This window comes from Apteryx rowi, unplaced genomic scaffold (genome assembly GCF_003343035.1).
Source record: "Apteryx rowi isolate R43461 unplaced genomic scaffold, aptRow1 scaffold_173, whole genome shotgun sequence".
NCBI classification, from domain to species: domain Eukaryota; kingdom Metazoa; phylum Chordata; class Aves; order Apterygiformes; family Apterygidae; genus Apteryx; species Apteryx rowi.
The window spans coordinates 180,132-205,261 of record NW_020448008.1 but is presented as its reverse complement, the minus strand read 5'-3'; the positions used below and the strand labels follow the sequence as shown (position 1 = coordinate 205,261).

At 43.5% G+C, this 25,130-nt stretch overlaps 1 protein-coding gene across 1 annotated transcript; it reads right to left on the bottom strand.

The window, feature by feature from the left end:
* Positions 1-1,508: 1,508 nt before the first annotated feature.
* LOC112963684 (deubiquitinase DESI2-like) lies at positions 1,509-24,837 on the bottom strand. Its single transcript, XM_026060995.1, has 5 exons — positions 24,771-24,837; positions 22,658-22,730; positions 19,238-19,331; positions 18,062-18,203; positions 1,509-4,648 (listed from the first exon to the last, which is right to left on the bottom strand). Exons 1-5 carry the CDS (start codon positions 24,807-24,809, stop codon positions 4,406-4,408), a joined length of 591 nt encoding a protein of 196 aa, XP_025916780.1. The 5' UTR covers positions 24,810-24,837; the 3' UTR covers positions 1,509-4,405.
* Between the last annotated feature and the right edge of the window lie 293 nt (positions 24,838-25,130).

Sequence of the window (25,130 nt, the reverse complement as noted above, 5' to 3'; positions counted from 1 at the left end):
AGATGCAGAAGCTTTTATAGCCTCTTGAAAACTAGGTAGCTATGACAGCATTAAAGGACAGTCTACTCTGAGACTCAGAACCGTAAGTCATTCATTCCTGATTGTAATTGTGTGTGCCCTGTCATCCTCTCAAGCGCTTCTCAGCCACAGCCACATGCACAGCTGTAGAGTGCTGAAGTTTGGGGATAAGAGTACATAAGAAAAGTATCCTCCAGGCACAAGCTGTGACATTTTCATGTATTACTGCAGCCAAAGGCTCTGCCATGTGCTGGTACCCTGTGGGAATGGCAGAGTGGAACTGGGAGAATGAAAGCTCCCCTTTTAACAAAGTGGAATGGGGCACCTGCTGCCTCAACAGAAAGAGTAATTTAAAACATTTTGGAAAATGCAACACTGATGATTACTTGCTTTCCTCTTCTCCATTAATCACGGGTACAGTGGAGGTGCTTTACTTAAGTTTTCTGAACATGTCAACAAGCCACCACACACACAAACTAAAAAGGAAAGTCAAACATACATACATAATAACAAGCCAAACTAACATTACTGCAATCCAGTGACCACTAACTTTTTCTGGAAGCCTCTCCACACTAGAAACAAACAGAACTGAAGAATAAAAAAAATTAATATAGCAGGAAATGATTGCTTCTTGCATACATCAATAACATGAAGCTGACATGGGCCTGAATTACAGAAACAAGAACTCTCAGCTGGGAGTGATGACAGCAAGAGGACAGCTCTGTTCACTCTGCACTGTGCTGAGACTGGGATGAACTTGTCACAGAGCATAGGCTCAGGGACTTATTCACACAGGGTTTCTGAAAGAAAAGCTATTACTTTCTGAACTTTGTAGGCATTTGAGAACTGTAGGTCTCAAATCATACACTCAGGAGGAGCAACCCAAATGACAAAAACATCCTGTAAGAATAATATCCTGAAATTAAGAGAGTTGCTATTATAGATAGAGAAGTGCTGAGAAAAGAGGTTATTACTTACCTCTTTCCTCTCAGCCTAGCTTTCCCTAGAAACAGTTTGTCTTTTCTCATAACTCTAATATTCTACCTTACCTTCATTCTTACTGTCTCACTTGGATACTGTTAGCTCTCTGCAAGCAAAATAACCCACAGCTGCTGATGCCCATGTGCAGAGTCAGTGGCCTCCCCCTCTGCCTTTTAAAAGGACACAAAAGCTCCTGGCAATAGGAAGAAGGGTTGAGTGTGCATTAATGCCATTGGGAGCTCTCTTCAAGATTCACAAACCGCCCTCTTGTTTTCATTGATAACTGTTGGTATCTAAGACTCTCCCATGGTTTTAGAATCTAAAACAGAAGAATTGGAAAGTGCAAGAGAAAGGAAATGTGAAGCTAAATATAAATAGTCAAATTTCATGTTTGGAAGGATAAGAAAAGTGCCTGAAACAGTCTGTGCCAGAGATGAACAGTAAATTAGACTTTAAAAATGTCTTCATTTTTAATAATCTAAAATGCTGTTAAATTACAGAGATAAAGCTATCATCAATGTATGTTTTATTTCCACAGTGTCCCTTTGTTCTTGTCATCATTGGTCAATAACCTTGAACAGAAAGGGGTGGGGAGAAACGCTTTTGAAAATTGGAACATGTTCTGGTTTTGACTTACAGCAGAGGTTTCATGTTTGTCATCCTTGTTGTGGCCTCCATTGCCATAAACAGACTGACAAACATAGAAGTACATAAACAAACACCTGTTTTTTATGATACAGACAGCTTGCCGCAATGGTTGCTCCCAATACCTCAAGAACATATCCATCTCCCCAGGGCGCTGAATGCAGCTTGCCCGCCTGGTTTACATTATAGCCAGTTAAGTGCTTTACTTTTTGAAATACTGTAGAGGCTTTTCCTTGTGAAACATGTGCCATTGGAGCCCTAGTTCTGCCCTCAATGCATGATGTTTTTTGGAGCTCAGGTGCAGAATGGAAGCTTTAGGGTGATGTCTGGATGGTTTTTGTTGCATCAGGAGCTAGCTGTTTATGACCACAGTTTTCCCTGCCTACACAAAAGCTCTGGGAATGCCTCTTCTCACTTACCTCGAGAGACAGACCTAAAAAGACATTTTAAAAGCCACTGCACATAACGCGCTGCTGGTTATTGGTGGGCACCTGGGAACTTCAGAAAAATGGAGCTTGCACTGCTGGTTTAGGCTACAATGGCCATGATTGCAGGGATATAGAGTGCAACAGTACATTGTGTAATGTTGTTTCTGGGCAGCAGAATGGAGAACAGGATGGAAATCTTATTAAACATCCCTGGACAGGCCAGGCTAATCAAGATGGGTGCTATGTCTGGATACCAGGAGTTGTAAAATTACTCATAATGCAGTATTGGCTGTGAGTAGCCAAGGTTTAATAAGGAACATGATTTTCGTTCTGTGCAGAACTTGCAGCAGTTTGTTCACAGGATGAAAACGGGGGCATGTTGTAAAGGTTTTATTGCACAAACATGCATTCCCACAGGAGGAGGTGGAGTTTGACTATCCTCTGACAGTTGTATTTCCAGCCAATAGATCACTTCAAAGAATCTGGCTTCACTAAGAGTCTGATAGCTTTCTCTAATTCTCCTTCCAATCACTTCACATTGTGCTTGATCTTCCTTCATTTCTCTGTGCATGTGTGTACCTGCATGCCCATGCACATACATGCACACACGTAACAAACTATTAAGTGCAGACATGAGTACATCAGGGCTGCTCGTAGCCAGGACCTTCAGCCCTGAGAGCACGCACCTCTGCATACCTGAGCTAAAGAAACAGCTGGTTTGACTTAGCACACTCTTGGTCTCACTGTGACCAATAAAAGGAAACAACCACGGCTTGGGTTTCTTTCTGGATGGAAGGAGGAAATTCTGACTTGGTAGGAGCTGTTGAGAACAGTGTTCCTAAAATGGCAACCCCTGTCAATGCTCTGTATGTTACTTTTCCATCCTCCTTTGTGTAGCCAAAAGAGCTGCAAGGGAGAAAGGGGGCCTGGATTTCCCCTTTGGCACTCTCCTGCACCTTCTGAATAGAACTTCTGGTTAGGTAACTGAGTGGAAGATTTGCTGTATCTGTCCTTTTCTCCTCCTCAGCTTTCTCCTCAGCCATCAGAATGAGCATAAATGCACCCAAGGACCAGGCAGATTCTTCTCAAGAGCTAGCCTGGAGAAACCAGTGAGCCAGCTGTGCCCATTTTTCATGCCACTGAAATAGTGCACATAACAGAAGGCACCTTGGTGGCCCACACATGGGAAGGGTCATCCATGCTTCCTGACATGGCCCTAGGTTTCCCTCTCCACCTCGAAGGAAACAGGTGGACATTCTTTGGGTTCACCAGTTAGATAGTTTTTATCTTCTTGGGTTAGCTCAAAGATGCCCTGGGGAAGGGTGATTTGTTTTAGGTCTGTGAATGTAGGAGGAAAAGCTGAAGGAAATACTGAACTTCCCAGCAAATTCCTTATCCTCACCCTATTGCTCCAGAGAGCCATTCCCCAAAGTACAACCTGCAACAAGGAGAGAGATTCCCCTACCTGGGGAAAAGGGAAAGAGAGGAAATGAGGAACACTGCCTAGAAGTAGGGGAACTGAGAGGGGTCTGTGCCAAAGAACACTGATATGGCCAAACGTCATCTCTGCACCTACTCAGTAGCTGCCTCTAAGCACTAGCCCCATCCTCTTTTTTAATCCTAAAGAAAAGCCATGGTAACACATTCATTTTCTACGTTCTTTTCGTTTTTGTTTTCAAGAGTAGAGCAGTGATTCGAGGTCTTAAATTTGAGTACTGAAAACTGGTGGTTGTAGAACAGCAGCACCTTTCATTTGTCCTTCAAATGATTTAGAAACCTGATAATTACAAAAGGGGAGGGCTGACTGGAGCTTGTTGCTGGTCTAAGAGATAAGAAAGTTGAGCTCTGGCTCTGCTTCCTTCAGTGGGCATGGGCAGGAAATATGTTGCAGGGGAATGGCAACCCCAGCCAAAATGGAGAGGAGGCTGGTGGGCTCAAGTGGGTGGGGGAAAAGATAAAAAGATAAAACAGTTCCAGACAAGGAACTTCACAGTATGGTGATCCCCTGCCCGTATGTATGCTCTCATGCCCTAGAGAGCCAGCAGTTCACTGTTGATCGAGGGGCACAGAGGCCCTGGGAGGAGAATCCATTTTAGTCACCACACTCCTCAGCTCAGTGTTGAAGTTCACAGTCATTTTGCTAAGCAACTATCATGGCAGCCCTTTGAAAAGGGACTGCAGCTTCACCATCTCAGTAGATGGGGGCTTCCCTCCCACTGCATTGCCAGGTAAAGAAAAAGAGGAGAGAGAAACCAAGGTGTGCAAAAGGGTGCATCAGAAAGAAATAGTACTAGAGAGAGGGGACTGGTGTTCAAGGGCATACTGGGCACAGCTTAGACACGGGTATGTCTACAGGTTCGCGAGGTGCCTGAGGCTGAGGGGGTTGCAGAGGTGGAGGGAGACTCCTCGTCTGTTGTGTCCCCCTGCTCCTCCTTGTGGAGGCCGAGGCTGATGTGGCTCTGCAGGGCTGCTGGGGTCAGCCACTCCTTGGGGAGGCAACTCTGGAGGAAGGGGATGCACGAGCTGAAGTAGGCCAGGCGGTTCACCCAGCGAGGGATCTCTTTCCCACATAGGATCTGTGGAGCAAACGGGAAAGGAGCATGGTTAATAGTACCAAAACATATGTATGGTGGCAATGTTATCCCCATCAGCACCACCATCTCAGCAGGGTGAATTCTCCATTGCTCAGAAGAGAGCTGTTTGAAAGCAGGGTGTATCTTTTGCAGTCAGAAACAGCTTTATACTCAAGTGACTAGCCTACTAGACGCACATAGAGAGCCCTGCCAGCCACAGCCCTTGATCAGCAACATAGAGGAGACAAGGGAATACGGTCCGTGGCCCTCAACTCCTTTGGCGGTTCTGTTCTCCAGGCAGTCCAGAGGTGAGAGGAAAGGCCTAGCTGATGCATCTCAATCAAGACCACAACACTCATGTTCCAAGTTGCTCAAAAATGTTGGAAAAAGATTTAGGCTGTTGCTGGCCAGACTTGAGCTGGCAGCTGGGCCTGACTAGATGAATGGAGATGCCTAAAGAGCTATTCTTTCTGCTCACTTTTCTTCCTCATGCTAGCACACCAGGTCAGTCAAGCCACAAAATAGCTTTAATGACTGTATCTGAGGATCCTTTTCCTATTGTAGCCCATTGCCCTTTAATTTCTCTTTGTATATTATTTCCTAAATGTGAGAAAGAAAGCAACAAGCATAAATACCTAGCATCTCACAAAGCCTGTGTTTCATCATACATGCTCCTGGCATTGATTTGGGATACATGCTGCTAGCAGAGATATTGTTTAGCTAGCAGTCATATCATGTTCAGTAGAATGAAACAATTTGGTGCATACTGCAGACCCTTTCTTCTCTAGCATTTGGCCACATATCTGGGTTAGGCCACATAAGGAAAATTTCCCTTGGCATTTTACCATTTCCCTTACCAGACACAGAAGGAGCATCTGGAACTAACCAGCTGGGGTGCTTCAAGAATCGATCTGTAGTAAATATACTGCCTGTGTGGCCCTGTGCCGGCATACTAGAGCCTGCAGTCTGAGGCAGCTACAACAGTCACAATACCTTAGCTCTCCTTCCCTCCCACAACTGTCCCCTCTAGAGCAAGACAGATAAGAGAGGAAATTCCACCCTGCAGACCTTGTTTCATGTTTTATGTGGATCAGTGGTCCCAGAGTCATCCATACTGCATCTTATGCTGATAATAAATTTCCTTGCTCTTCCTCCCACCTTCTCCCAGTTTAAAACTATACTTAATTAATTAAATACTAATTGCTGCAAAAGCTAAGAGGGTGTTTGTTTGTCATCCGCTGAAGAGAATATTTGTTGAGATGTCTGCTGCTGACAATGGAAATGTATTGCTTAGACATTTAAACAAGTTTTCAGGTTTTCTGTACAACCAAAGCAGTTCTTGAGGATGGGCCATGTGGCACTATAATTCTTATGGCAGATGACCAGCAGATCCTTCATATGTATGTCCTTGACAGAAAAATATAAGTCCTGCTGCAATAGTCACCTTGAGTATAAGGAAATTAGCTTACTCCAGCAGCGTGGAATTTCCAGAAAGGTGTGGAGAAAGCAAAACCATGACTGTGCTAATTTGACTAGGGAACTCACTTTACTTCAGCATGCATTGTTTCAAAGTGGAGAAATCAATGTGTGAAACTGAAGACATTATTATTAGGCATCAGAGAGTGAACAGAACAATTTGACTGCTAAAATTACTTGCAAGCATAGACCCCTATTCTTTATCCARTACTTTATAAATTACAACCTGAGAACTTTGGTTGCAGTTCTTAGCAGTGCTGCGCTCTACTTAACCTCAGACACAACCATATGAATCTGTATTCTTAAAATTTGTATTCTGGGGACAATACCTTTATTAGCAGCCCTAGTTTCCATTGCTAGTCTGTCATAAACATAGGTCCTCTCCACCCGCCTGTTAGATTCATTCATAGAAAATTTGCTGATCCATTTGATTTTCTCATCAGAGACATCTGATCATTTTCAGAAGAATACTGCTGAATCGCACATTGTTTTTAAAGTTTTATTCTGTGTTCTACTGAAGCAGTGAACCTGAGCCAAAGCCAACAAATACAGTAGAATTCCTCTGGATTTTGTAGCATTTCTCTTTCTTCATCTCCAGGAACTTAGGCAACATATTACCAATGCAGATAATGACTCCATTTAGACCACTTGTGATGTGTGCATGTATGTGTGCATGTGAGTTGACTTCTCAAGCAGTCATAAGCCATTAAGAATTTCCCACAGATATTACTAGGATAACAGTGATGCTTTGGAAAATTAGCAGAAGCAGCAGAACAGTACAAGGTAAGAGCGCCTGGAATAGCAATACTGTTTTAAGATTTGGCTTTCTTTTCTAAGCAGATCCCTGGCAACTGGAACAGCACTTCCCAATGTGGAAGTGATGCTGTGGGCTTTTCTTTTTGTTTATGGGAGCCTCATCACCCAGAATGAATCAGTGAGGCAAGGAAGAGCCATAAAAAGAACTGAGAGATGTGTGGGTATCAGGCTATCAATCAGCAAAGGGCAGTTTGGGGAGCTTAAGAATAATGATGAAGTAAAAGTGGTTTCCCTTTCCTCAGTCCTGTTTGTCCTTGTCTCTTGCCAGTTCAGCCTCGATACTGCTCTGTGGCAGAACATGAGGCTCAACAGGAGCAAAAGGGCAACTGTAGGGAATGCCTATCCAGCATGTATTTGATACATCCAGTATCCAGCACTACTTAGCTAATGGAAAAACATCAAATAAACCTGACTGTAATGGGATTAAGCCAGCTGAGCTTAAATAAAACAGCACAAGCAAGATGAAGTGGGTGTTTTCCAATTGTATCTGAATCCACAGAAAATCTACCTACTGCAGCTCTTCAGAGCAATTCTTGAATGAAAACTGCACACTGGAACAACAATTCACATAACCCTGGGACCGCCCATTGTTTCCACCAGCAGAATTCTTTTTTAGGTATCACGCTTGCCAAACAAGTGTTTTTCTTCAAGGGGGCAATTCTCTCTGTGTTAGGTCATGTGCATGTCCTTTCAGACTCAGCAGATAAACTGTTATGGGTCAGGAATGACTGGTCTTGACCATCACATCAAATTAACCTGATATCATCCTTTCAGGAAATACCCAACAATCACTCTAGAAAATGTAACATACCTTTAGTGGAGCCTGACCTTGACACTTCACAAGAAAGCAGTTGAGCCTGTTGGTATCTGGCTGACTGGAGAAGAAACTTTAAGAAGCAAACAGGGAGACAAAAGGGCTAAGTCTATGTGAGATGCAAGTCTGAAAGATAGCTCAGGGGTTAGTTATAGCTTAGACATCTATCTGAGGCAGAACAGTGTTTGAGATGGGCAACCCTGAGGAGTACCCGAGAGGCTGGGCTGCTAGTAGGAAAGCCTGAAGCACTTCAGCCAAGGTAGGGATTCCCTAAGCTTTACAAACCTTCTATAAATAGTGTCCACCCATCGTTGCTGAGCATAACTCTTCCTCATCTTTCCCTCACTGTGAGGTCCCTGAAGACTCTCTGCTTACCCTGCTGAGACCCTCACTGCCACAGACTGAAATCCAGCATTATGGGATAGTGGGTGTAGCTTGTAATTATCCACTGAGAGACCAGTCCCCATTTCTGGCAGAAACTTCTCTGGAGGCTGCACGTACTTGCAGCTTCCACTGTGTGGCACCTCATGATAGAGAGATGAGTCTCTCATAGCTACAGTTTTTTCCTGTGGACTCTGCACAACAGCTGCAAATGACTCAGCTGGCAACTGTAGAGTCAAGTGGAAACAGCAGTTCAGGCATTCATGGCAGAAGCCAAATGTGAGGGAGAAATGGAACCTGACAGTTTGGGTGCTATTTCTGGGCAGCTGTCAAATCCACACCAGCATTTCAACTCATGAAGAAGCAACTAATTTGGGATATAAAAAGAGCCTCTGAGCATCTTAAGCCACACCATTTTGCACTAAACAGTCACTGGCTAAAATGAACAAACAGCCCTGGGAGTAAGGACTACAACCCATGACTCTTTCCTCCCCCAAATGCCCTAAAAATAGGATTCATATAGTCACTCAATGAGAACTTAAAGCTTTACTGTAAAGCTTTACCATGGCCAGGGGGAGCACTCTTAGCCTAGCAGCTGGGAGACATGGGTTTAAATCCCATCCAGCAACAGAAAGAGCTGAGTCTTCTGCCTTCTAGAGGACAATGCTAATCAATGACCTGCTGTCCTCTTACTTCTCTATGTTTTAACAGTGAGTAAAAGTCTGTGCTATATTTTGTGAGCAGTTTGAGGCTATTAGCATACACAAAGCATGATCTGAGATAGTCTAACAGATTGAGCCTTCAAATGAAGATGAAGGGCTGATTAGTTCTAGATCCTAAGTTCTTGTATGCAATAGGTTCTGAGCTGTGCTGGATGATACACTGGGGGCGAGTCAGGCCATGCACAAAAGTGTAACACAAGGAACTTAAAAAAAAACAAACAAAAAAAACCCCAAAACACTTTTTTCCAAGTGAGCTCTGATGGAGATCTAGTGGCTCTAGCAGAGCAGAGATTTTAGAGATCTCCATTTTGGATGCAGATATCTATATTTCTCCTTAATCCTATACTCTTTCTTCTAATCCTACATTCTGCAACTAGCACTTCTTAGCTAGTTCAGTGTTTCCTTAAACAGTAGTGATATATTCAGGTTTATAAGAATATCCTCAAAATCACCTTGGACATTTTGATATCTAGAAAATAAACTGAAGATGATAACATGAGACAGAGAAAATGAYGCAGTCCAGTTAGCAAGACATGGTAAATAGATCTCAGGCTTTTCTACAGAGCCAAAGCTATAGAGAACAACTGACAAAACAGTAGTCAGTGAAGTCTGCATAATATTAGGGCCACAAACTATGTTCTGAATAGTACTCTCACCAGTGCTTGCTCGCTCTCCAGACAGGCAGTGGAAGTTACTGACTTCACTAAATTCACTGCTATGGTGGGATTGCCAGAGCCCTAAACTGCTGGTGGCAAATGGTGTCCTTTTCCCATGGGGACAGAACTCTGAGGATGATGTGATTGCTAAGCTCAGGCAGGCTGCAGAAAAGTAGGAATGCCTTCTAGGTGTACTCTACTCTAGCTCTACTCTGCTCTTCATCCATTCCTTCTCCCACACCTTGCCCTGCCAAAAGAACACAGGATGTTTCCAGATTTACCAGGATGGCGGGCCAGAAGGGCCCAGCTACTCCACTAATGTGCCAGCATACTGGCAGTCAGATCCACTCCTCGCTCATCACTGTCTCTACAGCTGTCCAAAGTATGAGGGAAGAGCAACCTCTTCTAAAACCTCAGGAGAACTGCAGAGGGCCCTTCCTGAAAAGAGCAGGCAGCCCGAGCTCTTGTTCTGGTCTGTCAGAACCCCAACCAGCTGTTTCTCCCAAAGACACCACATAATGCTTCTATCCATTAAAATCAAGACGTGCAGAGGCAATGTTATGTCTCTCAAACAAAACATGTGAATCAGTCCAATTTTTGTTTCTACATTGAGGCTTTGAGAGTTCAGCACTGAACATCCACTAAACCACCCACTGACACTCTCACTTAGCAGCCTTGCTAAAACTGAGGCAGCCTCCACATGGGGCATGTATCCATTGTGCTGCTGTATAGTATCTTCCTCGGTCTGTCATAGAAAATGCAAAGGGTTTTACTGGCACCTGAGTCGTCTAACATGTTTCCCGCAACACTGTAGGAGCAAAGCCTTTAGAGTCCAAGGGGAGTCTTTCCACAATCTTTGCATGTGTTGACTCCTATAAGGGCTAGGCAGTATGGCACAGATGATTCCTATCAGAATTTCAGAGTAAGGCTGTTACATACAAGCCAGCACAACTGCCCAGGCAAAGCTTGCAGGCTCTGATTGGGCAGCCAGAAAATATATGTAAAAACAGAAGCATGGCAATGTAATAAAATTAGTACTTGGCCACATATGGAATAAACCATAAACCCAATGCAAAGGAAGGCCTTTTTTTATCACCTTGCAAAAGCTAAAACTGTTAGCATTGGTGCCCAGTGTTGGCAGAGCTAGGGAAATTTAAGTGCCTCAACAAGGAGCATAACTCTAGCTTTGCATTCCTGATTGGCTGATGCACTCAAAATAACATTCCTGAAAGAAAACAGACATGCAAGCCTTTGCAACACACCCAGAAACATAGTCTCACCTTAGTAGATTTGGCATGCTAGGATCAATTGCTTCAAATAGATTTATTGTATAGTTCCACTTTAGAGAATATAACTAGTCTGTGGAGATCAACAGAATAGATTAAGTAGCACTGGGCCATGAAACTGTATGCAGCGTGCATTCAGCAGAGCCAGGAATGGCCTGTATCTTGCAGGGGAAAGGGAACAACTGAGAAATAGTAGATGATGATGAATGAGCTCAGTAATGAGGCTGTGTTCCGGGAGGTAGTATCCTCAGGCAAATGGAAGAAGGGTAAAAGCCTTTCAAATGAATTCAAGCAGCTATCTAAAATGCTCCTGTTCTTCTATGCACTGTTCCACAGTAGGCAGGGCACTGCCACTCATACAAGCCCTCCCTGGGATTGCTGGCATTTCTCCCACATAAAGCAGAAGGAACACCTACACCACCTCACTGGGACTAGCCAAGAGTCAGGAAAAGGGAGAGTGCTGAGAGGAGTGATGGGTCACTCATACCCACCGTCTTGCTCCCCTGTGATGGTAGTGGGAACATGTCAGACACATCTCTGCACCCCTGTGGCAGAGGGACAGACCTGCCTCCACATGGGAGTCTGCAGAGAGATGCTGAGGGTAGAGAAGATGGAGTAGATAACTCTGGGCCAAATGAGACAGCTGGCTTACAGCACCTCAGCACTTATGGTGATGTTTCACCTTCCCTGACCAGGCCTCCAGTGGAAAGGCATGGTGGCTGCAAATGTGACTATGTGACATCTTGATGAACCACATTCAGAGCCAAACTATGACTGGCATCACTATTTAGCCTTGCTGCAGTATTGGTACATAACTATACCTGCTCTGAGCATGAAAGTCCTTGTAATCAGCACTTATAAGTACAGCCAGCAGCTGCAGGATGACATAGCAGGCAGCAAGTGGCTTCATAACAGATGACCATAGATGAATATAATTAAGTCTGGGCTTGTTAGTGACATTTAAAATAATGGTTCTCACCAAATGAATGAACAACTGTAATTCATTCATATAATCATGCCATTCTTCATGATGCGAAGACAAACCCTCTTCCCCTAGCAGGTGCTGCTTCCAGACCAGTGACTGAGAACAGCCATGCCTCAGACGGTCATGCTTTCAAGTGTTATGGCCATACTGAACATGACCAGGCCAACCCTTGCCCATAGAATGATGGACATGAATAGCATCTTTTTTCTGAATAGCTAACCAAAAAAATCCTGTGTTTCAGTCTCAAGCATTGTTTCCTAACATTAGTAAACAGCAAGTTACTGAGGATGGGGACACAATGAGAAGAGAGCGAGAGAGAGACTCCAGGAACATACAGGAACAGAGAAAGACTTTCTGCCATCCATAGTTCACTGAACTACTAAGTAAAGCTTCCAGTCCTCAAAAGCCTATCAACACACCTAGGTGGTTCATTTACACTTCTGACACATTCCATTTATCAACTGACATTGGTGAAAAGGACAGAGCTTTTCCTCACCATCTTCATTTGTGAAAAGGAGGCATCTGTTCTCATGCAACTGCACACACATAGACTCGAAGGCTTCATGATGACATGACTAGAGATTAATTCCCCAGGTGGTATGAACTGACTTAGCTCCAAGGAATTATGTTTATTTATAACAGGTAAGGACACAGGGCTTTTGGTTTTGGGAAGATAGCTGCAAAAATGCAGTTAAATCAAACTGCAAAATAGATAGTGCAAAACATCCACATTGACACCAGTCCCAGGGAGTTTGAAATTCTTTTTTTTCAAATTTACTCTTAAAATATCTTCACATTTCATCTCTTTGGCTAGATGGACCACTTTAAAGTGAAACCTGAAGTAACTGCAGAGACACATGTGGCAAAATCAGACCATTTTCAAAAAAATTGAAATGATGTGCTAGTAACTTGTCATTTGGGGGGCAGTTGAATTGCTTGCCATCTAGTATCATTCCCCTGTGCAAGTAGATAGATGGGGACTAAGAGAGCTGAAAGGTGTTTATCTGAGTTATTCCACCAATCATTTTTGTTAGGCCAGAAGACTCCTTCAGGACAGTAAGGGTAGAAAGGTTAATGATGGAAGTTTACACTTTTATAGCAGCCTTCATTCCCAGGGGTCCCCAAATACTTCATAAATTTGAACTGGTATACAAGCTACATCTAGAAATCTCTTTTTTCCTCCTGCAAATGAGCCACATCTGGAATGCAATATAGCAGCTGCTTAAATACCATGCAGTCAAACCATGCATACTTACAGGCAGAAATAGGAGAAAAATGACATCCATCTGAAACCATGGGGATAACTTATGGATGCAGGATGTCTTTATTAATAAACTTCTTCTAAATGTGTGCGGTATTTAAAAAACAAAACAAGCACAGCCTGTTCTCCATAGAGCTAATGATATTCAAAGGCTAGTGAAATCAAGCAAGTCTTTCCATCCGTTTCAGTGAGGATTGACTCAGGCACCAGGAAATAAACTTTTCCTGATGTTCTTTCATGCCCTGAGTTTGTTTTGGTTTTTTTTTTCCCCCTTACTGTCTGTCTGAAGTGTTCTGTCCCCACTACAACAGAATAGCACACATGCTTCTATAGAACAAAACACCTTTCTCACAAAGCCAGCCTCCCTTCTCATTACAAAAGAGACAACTGAAAAGAAATTGTTGACTAAGGAAACCACGGGTATTACTTGGCTACTTAGGACATGCTGAAGTCTGGTTTGTAAGAGCTGCTGCCTCTTCTGACTGTGACACAAATGACATCTGAAGTTCTCTTTTCTGGTGTTTAATCCTTTCTCTCCAATAGCTTTCAGGCTAAGTAAAGCTTCCTAGGTTTTGATAACGTTACGGTCAGAGCTCACATGTGTCTGGGGACAGCCTTGAAAAGCTTTAGGGTTGAATTATTCATTGATGGTTAAAAAGCTGCCCTCTTGTTTGGTCCATGACTCAGCAAACCTGCCTCTTTCAGAGAATTTGCTGAAAGTCAAACTCCTTTAAGGAAAGCAGGACACTGAGGTAAGTTTGTTATATGCCATCAGTTTTGTCTTGGTTGAGAAAGTAAAAGTGAATAGCTAGAGAGAAAAGAATATGCTCTGGCTCCCAGCTCCTAGCACTTCAGCACAGCTGCATGCCCTCTGCCAGTAAAGTTCCCTTTCTTCCTACCAAGGCTCCAACCACTGTGACAAAGGACAACCAAGGCAGCCACACCACCAAAGAAATACCTATCAGACATAGCTCTAATACCAATTGCAGAGATATCTTACACTGCAGTTCAGTTACACAAGATGCATATTTCCCTGGCTGCTATAACACTGACACAATGACAAATCCTCTCCACCTCGTCACCCCCACTATCAGTAGGACAGCTCTTTACCCATAATATACAGAGAAGGAGAAAGAAATCCTAGCATCCAACCTAGATGTGATCCACATGCAAGCCTGATTGTACCAAGATCACCCAGGGCCTCGCAGAAGGATTCACTCTGTGTGGCTTTCCCAAGCACTTCAGTTCAATCTGGCCTGCAGGTTTAATAATCCATGGGGTCAGCATCAATAGTTGGTATACCAGATACCTCCTTTAGTCTTCTGTAACTATCAGGTTGCAGGATTCACTGTGCAGACTCCACCTGCTAATCACCAGGGTATTTCCAATGGGAGACCTCCTCTTAAACGATCAGAGCTGAGAGAGACCTGCTGACTCCAGGAGGTTGGGAGCTATTACTTCCCAGGGTGAGCGTCCCAGTACTGTGGCACTAAGACCTCTCAAACAACCTCTGGCTGCAAAGCATTTGGTTGTGACAGAGTCTATGACCCCTACCTGTAGGGGCCAGCCCTACCTAGGATGTTAAAGAACTTTCCAAAGCTGATCTAAACCACCTCACGTGCTTAGAAGTTTCTCATCTCCTCCTGTGTCAAAGAAGAATGAGTCCAAGCTCACTTCGTTAACTATTTTCTAAGGCCACCTCAGCCCACGACCAAGACCCTCCATTCCCCAAAATACAGTTTCTTTTTTCTCTGGAAACTTTCACAAATCCCATGACTTTAAAAATGATATTCTAAAACTGCAAGCATGCTAATTCCGATTGAGGGTCTCTCTTTTCTCCTGCCAAAATGTATTATCTCCCTTTATGTAAATTACTGAGGTGGGATGGTTCCTACAGGAGAGACTGAGAGACACCCTGCTCCAAAATGTCTCATGGCTGGTATTCAGGAGAGTCCTTGCTGGAACGTAGGAGAAAAGGTGAATAAATCTTTGGTCCAACTTGCTCTCCCACATCCCAAAGAGCTTCTCTCCATCCAGGAACCTCTCTGTCACTTGAGGACGTGTGTGCCTCTCCAGCAAGAAATCCCATATGAACCCACAAAACTTCTTCTACTACAAGTTTTATTAAAACTGGCAGATCCTTCTAAAAAGATCCACTTTTGATGAGTTATTTTCAACAAAAAATGTTTACTCAGAAAACCGAAGTTAAGCTCTAACAATTAGTTCAATTTCTAGCCATTTACCCAAATGGTATCTCTGAGCCCTGTCTCCTGGATTCTTTGGGTGAGAAAATGCTGAGCAATGAGGGAATGGATCCTTTAATATGTAAAGGAGTGAAAAGAATTAATGAGTACAAAAGGAAGCTGGATGATGAAATTCCAATCTGTTTTCCTCAAGGGATTGTAATCCCTCAAGTCCAGATGGTCTTAAAGAGCCTTCTGAAGAATGATCACATGTGGGTGAGTACCATGCACTAACTGCAGTGTCAGTTCTAGTATTTTTAGATAGTTTTCTCTAGGTATAAAAGAAAATGATGTGATCATTTAGGAAGTGAATAGGGACATTTACTCTGCTTCACCATCCCTCAGGTCACTTTTCAGAGCAATTTTAGCAGTCCTGCAGCCAAATTCAGCTTTTACTGACTCAAGTGGAATTTCTCCCAGTTCACCCAAGTATTTCTGAACCATATTTTGTCTTGGGGGCTGCTAGAGATTCTCTGACCATGCTCCTAGGGACCCAAACTGGTCCTACTAACACAGACTCAGYTGTCTCCTGCCTGCCTTCTCCTTCAATATATATGTAGAGCAGTTTTACAGCAGCTGCAAGACAGATGAATAACTCCAGGCTGAGAAACTGCTACAAGATACAGAGGGCTATGACCTTTTCTGTGGTACTTAAATTATGCATACAGATCAGAAAGAAATCATACCCCTTTCATGAACAGTGAGCAGAAACATGATAAAAAACAGTGGCCTTCTGTTGCTGCAGTCCTCAGGTAAAGTTCTAACATCAACAGTCTTAAAGGTGAATCAATCAGTGCTTCTCAATTCATTTCCTAATTATGATGAACATCATCTTCATATTTTGTCAAAAGACCCCATAAGACCCACTGACATCATTGCTGTTCCAYCACTGTTAAGGCTACAGGGGAATAAAAGGGATTATCTTCTCTGGTGCTCGAAAGCCACACTTCTTTGATAATTGTGTCTTGTGGCCCAAAGCAAGGTGCCTTATATAGTGATCATTCCAGTTGCTTGGCAGTAATCACACTGATGAAGGGAGAAAGAGTGGTTTCCTTGAGTCATTCCACTTATCTTCTGGTTCAGGTACTGATTCAACGATGTTTTTCTCCATTCCCATGGTGAGTTGCCCTTTCCTGAGAAATGCTGTAGCAACTACCATCTCTCTGATAAGAACAGGGCTCCATGATTTATCTCGGACAGAAAACTTCAGAAGCATCGAAAATTGCTGGTGGGAAGTCAAATGAGTGATCTTCTGTTTGCGAATGGGCTGAGCAGCGATAGCTTTTTCAAAATCTTTAAGTTACAGTGGCATGGTGTGATCCTGACACTCAGTACTGAAGAGTATCACCAGACTTGAGAAGAACCTGGAGCAGAAAACTTTCACAGAAGAAAACTACTCTGACCTTCCTCTGATCCTCAAGATACTGTTATTTAAGCATTGCTGCAACCTGCTGCTTCTCTAAAGATTTTGTCCTCAGGTACTGTACACTCGCCATATGTCTGTGCATCAGCAGGGCTTGTACTCTTATATGCTCGCACTTGAACCCCTGACAGTCAACCTTTCACCTTTATATATGGGGGTGCAAGCCTTAAAAGTATACATTTGCCTTGCCTCGTACCTGCCTTCTACAAGTTCAAATTGCACTGTGGATTTGCAGGGCAATCATGAGCCACGCTCCTGTCTTGAAAAGAGCCCCTCTGACAAGCTGTTTCAGGATTCCCTGTATCTGCATGCACCTACCCTTCTCTATGCCCAAAAAGCACTCTTGGTGACAGTGTGTGGAGTTGCATGTCTTTCTCGGTACCTCTGACATTATTCACAGCATACTTCAGGGTTGCCCACTGCTGCAGTGAGGAGCACTCCTGCAAAGCATTGGTATGGCTGGGACCTCAAACCCGCAGGTCCTCGCAGGGGAACTTATAGTTAGCCCAGGAATTACTTTCAGTTTGGCTTTTTCCTAAGGGCACAAGTGGATTTCCCTCACTTTACGTCTATTTTACAGCAGTTTGTAACTTCTGTCATACTGCTTATCTTACACCTCCTTGTATTGAAAACCAGGGTATTCAACAAGGAAATTACAAGACATGTTATGGCAGAAACTAATTATTTTAACTTTTCTTTTTCTTTTTTAAATATTATTCTAATGTTCAATGACCAAAATTTTTTCCATCTGGCAGAGTTTAAATAGCCTCTATTCAGTTTTATAACTGCTCTGTTATAATTCACAGTGGTTTTTTTGATCATTAAAATGTGTAAGCAACAGAGAAAAACATCTATGTTTTTCCAATACTTTTTTCCCCTCCTTTTTTATGGGTTTTGGATGGTGTATATTAAATGAGGAAAGAGGCACTCACTTCCTGAATATTGCAAATTTGTATTAGCAGAACATTGATAAGCCATTTTTATTCCATTGCTAGGAAAGACTTTTGCAGATCATATAGAGTTGTTTGTACCCTTGCTATAAAAAGGATGCACATTTGCATGCTAGACAGGCCTGGCCTTCGAATTCCTGCTCAGAAGCCTATTCAGAGAGCCAAAATGCAGACTCCTGATTTCTCACACAGTTTAGACAAAACCTGCAATCAACCTGCTGCATCTCCACCATCCTGACCCCATCCTTTTAAATAGCAAAGGGCTTCCAAAACTGTTAAGGGCAAAGACAGTAGATCCGACTATGGGCTCTGGCCTGCAGGATGTGGTGACCCCAGTTCCCCTTCTGTGAGCACTACTGCAGACTTCAGGCAGCAAAAATACAGAAAGAATAGCTGTGCCAACCTCAGCAAGAGCAGCAGAGAAGTGATTGCAGTTCTTGTGCATCAGATGGTATGCATTGCCTTTGTACTCCTTGCCCAGCTCTTCCATAATTTTATCCACATCCTCTTCTGTGAAGTCTGTGGTGCCCAAGGCAATGGATTCTCTAGTTGAAAACAAAACACAAAACAGGAGACATGGAAAGATATGGTGAAGATGCTGATGTGAACCCAGGCAAAAGGAGATAACAAGGCATTGGCAATAAGGCTAGGCTTAAAACATGGGCATGCATATCTGAGGCTGACAAAGAGACCCTAACTAACAAAATGGCCGACTAATAGCCTCAAATTATCCACAAAGCAGGTACAGCACAAGCAACAGCCTGAGAGCTTCCTGCTCACCACCTGGGAAGTCTCAGCTCTGGGTCTGCTTGCTTCTCACCTTGTCCTTAGCCCCTCAGCAGAAACTTCCAGTAGGACAGAAGTGCACATGATGTAGAGGGTTTTCATGGTGGGGGCAAGGAAAAAAATCAAGCTGAGAACTTTATACACAAACACATATCTTAAGCCTATCGTTTCTCTCAATATTCAGTCAATAATGTCCAATCTTCTAGAAGGCTAAGTCTCCAACATCCCCTAATGTCAACTGGCAATCTGTGAAGGTCAAGCCCCATCTCCCATTAACAGTTTCTTGAACCACAGTCCCAAAGACTGAGCACCTTGAGTAGTGTCTTAATGTGGCCTCCTCTCAGACTCCTCCAGCAGCTAATCTGTCCCTTGTGATAGAGTAGTAATAAACACAGGAGATGACTTCCAATACTTCCTCTCTCTGCAATATCCATAAATAGGTGGTACTCATAAAAAGACTAGCTCTATTTTCCTGTGCTCTGGCTCTGCATAACATACTGTTACTCCCATTCTCACTGACATGTGAAACTGGAAGCACTGAAAACAAACCTAACAGGGAAAGAGAACTACCTTCATTTGTAAGTATACTTTTAAACTCTCCAGAAGGCAGCTCAGCACTATTCCCCATCTAATGTACACCTTCAAAATCCCTGCAGGGCTGCCTTTGAACCAGGACTGTGTAAGAAGGCAGTGAGGGTACTAATGAGGAGAAGGAAAACTGGACCCAGAGGAAAGGACTTCCTCTTATACTGGGGGTTACAAGGTGGGAGAGGATGTGGAAAAACACCCTTACTTGAATTTAAAGGTCTCTCCAAGTTCTACTGCACTGCCAGGTGTGATCTCGAAAATCCCGCTGAAAGGGTAGGGATGCCCTCCATAGGCAAACTCTGACAAGGAAAGAAACAGACTGTGAGTAATGAATGAAGGCTATGTCACGAAAAAGTCTATGGCAGCTGTATGCATGGCTTAGTATCAGCAGCAGGGGCTGGGCTATTGCCAAAATCAGTTTCAGCCAGACTCTAAAAACTGTCTGGTTACCTATCACTCTGAGCATACCCTCACAACCTCAGCTCCAGAGCAGACTCCATCAATGCTAATAATACTGTTTTGCCACAATTCCTGGAAAATTCTCTCTGAGTCTGTCTCTTTGTGCCTGTCCAAATGGCTTCCTGACAGTGAAAAGAAGTTCTATAGTGGAGGCATCAAGAAATACTATGGGAAGGTATCAGTGGTGATACCTAGCTGAAAGAAATGTTTTCTAGAGTAGGGTGAAATCAGTCCTCTTCCAGAGGGATCTGTAGGCAACTGCCGAGAATTCTTTGCAGAAAACCAAGCTGATTGCACTTCCTTAGCACACGAGTCAAGCCTACGGGCCTCACCATGCCTTGTGATGGCCTTCACAGGCCATCTCGCATGACCTGTGAAAGCTCCTGTTTTCAAGAGGCAACTTTGCACACTGGCACTTTTATTTACTGTGTGGAGCTGGCCAAAAGTAACACAAGTGAGATATCCCAAGTTATTCCTATTTAATGCTGAAGAAGGAAATTGAAAGCCTGTAATACTATTCTGTCCTTTGGCTTCACTGCACTACAGCTGTTTTCCCAGACCTCTTGACTGTTCCTTCTGCAATGGGCACTCGAATCAGCTTCAACACCATCCAGTAGCAATAGCTGGTATTCTCCAATATCCTTCCTCATCCCGTGTTTTTAAGAGTTAGATCTCCCATCTGAAGGCAGAGATACAGCACCACACTAAAGAAGGCCTGAAATATCACTAATTTGGTTTCTCTCAGCCATAATCTGTGACATGATTCATCCCAAAGACAGCATGAGGAATCTCTGACATAGAAGGGCATCTGTTGAGATTTTACTGCTTTAAGAGTCAGAGTGGGTTGGCAGTACCATGATCAAGGCCTTGCAAATATCATTCAGGCATCTTGCATGCTCTGGTGGTTATAGAAGGCATCACTTTGCAGTTGGGGTTTGAGACCCAGGCAGCCCTCTGAAACAATGAGCTGCAGGTTCCTGTCCATTTCTGTGGAACTGAACCAGCTCCCTGTTTTCCCTGATGCCATCCGCAGAAGTTGATGTAGATTTAAAACCAACATAAATATACCATGGCCTAGGACCTTCCTGGATTCCTCAGAAACTTGCTCTTGCACTTTGTCCCTTGTCCATACAGGAGCCTGGTGTAAGCAGTTCATAAAGAGCTCAGTCTTTCCCACACAGAGTAGATGGGACTGTGTTATCATACTGGAAAACCATATGGAAACTCGGAGATTTTTAGGCAGTGGAACTTCTAGAGAATCTTCTGCTTTTTCTGGATCTGTTCTCATGCTCATGCCTGTTCACCACAAGCACCAAAATTATAACTAGGTTTGTTTCAACGTGCAATTGTCTCTAATTTCAACCCTGCCATCTCAAATGACATCAGCTTTTGTTTTGTTGTTCCAAGGCTGGCTAACGTTCCTGAGCTCCAAAATATGATGGAGAGCCACGTGGAGATTCTTCTCAATATAGCAAGCAAGCAGTGAGGAGATAAAAACAGTTCTGCAGAAGAACAGCTCTAATGGGGTGATGCAACATGCCCTCAGAGATCCCTCACCACTCCACTGCAGCTTGAAATTGGGCTAAAAATGCAACCGTGTGCCTAAGTAATGCAGGGATATGAGCCTTTGCTTGTTTCCTTCTGCTGCAAGGGATTCATATAACCCAGTGACCCTGGTGCCAGCACGACCTGACTGCTGGTCACAGTGACATAGTCCCAGCAAAAGAGCTGTACTGAAACAAGTTACTTCCACACTGATTAGGAGCAACAACTCAAAGGCTATTCAGAAGATACCAGCTTGTTACTATCAGTGTAGAGCAGAACTTATGAGAAAACCAGTGAAGAGAATATCATAGTGACCCTCTCTGCCCTGAGGGAAAGTGTTTTCCTCTTCCTTCCTTCTGCCTCCGTCAACACCTTCACACAACCTGGGTTATCTTCCCACCTATTTTCAATGTGATACCATACAGAAGGGCCCATCTTCCTGTTCACCCCACCTCCTCCTCTCTGAACAGTAAGATCATTTTCTTCCCACCAGGACTGAGAATAATTCCTTCTCTAGGTCAAACCAGACTAACTTCTCTCACAGGCAGGTTCCTTTTGTTGRACCCTATTCTACCTGCTGCCCAGACTGACTGTGCTTGGATCAATTTACTTGTGGCACTCCATCTGATGCTGTCACAGCCTTGCACCATTGTGTAGCATTGCTTCCTTTTAGCTACTCTGATCGAGTGACTTAGCGAGGCCCTTGGGCTTTCAAGCAGTCATAGGCAGCTGCAATAAGACTAAGGTTTATCTTTTTACAAGATAATCACCCTGTCCCTGAACCAATTTCAAATTTAGCATTGCTACAGCAGATCTTGAGGCCTGGGCTGAACTTCCTCATGACTGCTCCTCATGAGAGTCAACATCAATACCTCTGTGGGGCTTTTTATACCTATGCTTTTGCATATGCTTATTCTTCTGCCTTTCCTCAGTGAAGTCAAGTGACTTATACGTGAATGCCTAGAGTCAACATTGTCTCCACTCCATAAGTGAACTGATTGACTTTTACTTTTCTGATCTCTGCAGGAAGCTTGGCTTAGTTCAGTACTTAGTGATGTCAGATCTTTCCCCTTAGACCATTTTAAAAGTCTCACAAGGAGCTTTCTTTTCCTTATAATTCTGCTGTTTCAAAATGACAGTTTTCAAGACCTGGAAATCCAGATTCCAAGATTTCTAGATCATGGGACATTGGTAAAGAATTACAACAAAACTGATTTGTCCTAACACTGAATCAGCACCAATATTCATATAAAGGACTTGAGACAACTACTGATCATTCTCTTTCTTCCCCTCCCACTTTTGTCCACTTCTCTCTTTCCCTCCTTCACTGCAGAACGTCTTCCCAACGTTACTTKGTCCCTCTTATCTGACATTCCACACATCTGCACAAGCTCTAGAGGCTGCAGTTACATGGTGAAAATAAGAAATGCTACATATTCATGATAGAACTCTGTGAGTTCAGCTGGACTCAGCATTGGACTTTAAAAGAGAATTGGCTGAATTTTTCACTCCTCAAAACATCTCTTGCCAAAACCTATAAATTTGGGACCCTTTTCTGTATCAGACTAGCCACGCAGTTGTCTCCAGGTTCTACAGGTAATGAAAAGGAAATGCTTCATACCTCTGCCGTAGATCTCGATGCCAGAGTGGAAGACACCAATCCCCAAGGTGGAGGTGTATTCATTTATCCAGTACTATAGTAAGAGAATAACCACATTTGGAAACATTAGTGGAAAAGAAACACAGAATCTTGGCCTATGCTATATCCCCCATCTCCCTTCCTCAGGGCAACTTCTCTAATGCCAAGAATGATTCTGATGTTGTCCCAAGCCAAACAAACAGAGAATCCTCATAGACCGCCAGAAGTGGGCACTGTATCTGCACACCTGGCAGCAATTAGGTCTCCAAAAAAAATGCTCATCTGACTCTCTCAATGCAAGGCCTTTCCCTGTATTTATATATAACTAGACCTGAACCTACATAGACCCAGCTGCTACAGGACGGATGTCTGATTTTTCATATCTCTTCTCGCTTAAATAGTTAACACTAAGCCAATTTGACCAACTTACTTGTTTTATCTGATCTTCAAGATTTTAGGTTAAAGAGTCCCAAAACAATTTCTGCACACCATTTTACATAGCCTCCCAAGACTTATTTTTAATAAGCAGTTTTTAGGCAGGTATATTTAGGCAATGAGATCTTGGAGACAGATCTATTCCTCCCATAGGCCAGAGGAACACCATGCAGTACTTATCAGTATGACGTTGGTGGTTGCTTTATAGAAAAAAAGCTTTTGAGCAGACTAGTCAACATTTTGCTCAGAAGCACCATGTACTGTCAAGCACTGTTTTCAGAAGAGATGAGTGTTTGCAGCTCCAAAATTAGGTCAAGGGGACCACAGCTTCACCCAAGTCAAAGACAAATTTTCAAGAAGAGCTGTTAAGCGACTTCATTGCTGTGAGGTCCGTCACTTCCCCATCACATTAACAGCGGAGGGCTATTACAGTCCAGTRCATGCATACGCCCCTCCTCCACCAAGCACCGCTCAGGGCTTGTCTCTACCATACCATGAAGGACAGTGCAGACACCCAAACAAGCCACAGCTAAGCTAATTCTAGAGCAGGAAGCAGTAGAGCCATGCCAGGGCAGTGCTGCACTGAAGATAATTAGCCCTGCTACTAAGCACAAACATATATTAGATTAGCTGCAGAGCTGTGCTGCTATAGAAATGATGTTTTCAGGCTATGAGTGGAAACTGCCCTGTACCAGGTATATTTACAGTTCACTAGGGGCTAGTGTGGAGTGAAGATGCATCTTTAGTAACTCAGAGTGACCAAAATCTTATTTTTGTYAAGTGCCTCAAGGACAGTGAGTGTCATTCACTTGTCACTGTGCAATGACATGACTGGTTCATTAAGCTAACATGAAGCAAATTCTCTTTTGGGTCTGGTAGCAGCTTCTGATGGAGCCAGAACATCAGAGCTGCTCCTTCCCCCGTGTCTGGCAGCTGTGGCACAAGTAAGAACTGACTCTGTCAGGCAACCAGATGTCTGGCATACTTCATCCACTTTCCTCATTCTGCTTGCTTATGTATTTTTGATTATTGCATTGACTGCAGTAGCTCCATAAATCATCTGGAAAGCCTTTCTGTGTGACCACTGCTACTCTGGAAAAACACAGTAGCTTTGAAATGAAAAGTGCAGTCCCAAAGGTGACTTGGTGTGGGGTCAGCCTTGATACCCTAAATCCCTGTCTCTAAAAATGCTTGCCTCTGGCAATATAGCTGTTCCCTTTCCCTCCAGAAAATCCCATAATGCTTCTTGTTCTTTGTGAGTTTTGGCATCATAAATGATGCCATAAATGATGCCAATGATTACTGCAGGAAGCCAGCAAGCCATCTGACCCTATCAGGTCTCCTGCTCACTGCTCTCTTCAGGCTTTACTAACCCACTTATCTCCTCCCTTGAATTTTACAAACTTTTGCTTTTAGGATTGGATCAGAGCATTGGACTGGAGCTAGTTCAAGTACCTCCCAAACTCTGCTAATGCCCTGCCTCAGCTGGCAGTGAACACCCTTTCTGAAACCACACCTAATATTTTAGGAACAGGACATACCCTTGCTTTCTGTGGCCCTTCTCCACATATTTCCATCGCCCTGTCCTCTGCAGCAGGAACATCACTGCTCTGACCAGGAAGAAAGGGGTGGAGGTTGCATAGGGGAGCCCATACTATACCAGCCACATCTGCTGAGGAGACCAAAGCACTTCTCCCATGGACACATGACCCTCACTTCAGTTCTTTTATCTCCCAGATCTCATGGGTTAACTCCTCAAACTCTCCGATAGTGCAAGTAAGCTTTCAGAGAAGCACTGGTTTCTACAGAGTCCCACTGTAACAATTCCCAGAGGATATGGTAAGGAGGTTGTCTTCTTCCTTTGGACTGAGTTATTGTCTCACAGCAACAATACAAGCTCAGCATGCCCGGATCATGCCAGCTGCTTTGCTTAGGGGAGTAACTAACAGGAAAAGAAGGAAGATTTTTAAGTTAGAAATGATTTGGCAATTATCAAAGTCAGGGCCATCTTCAGAGGCTG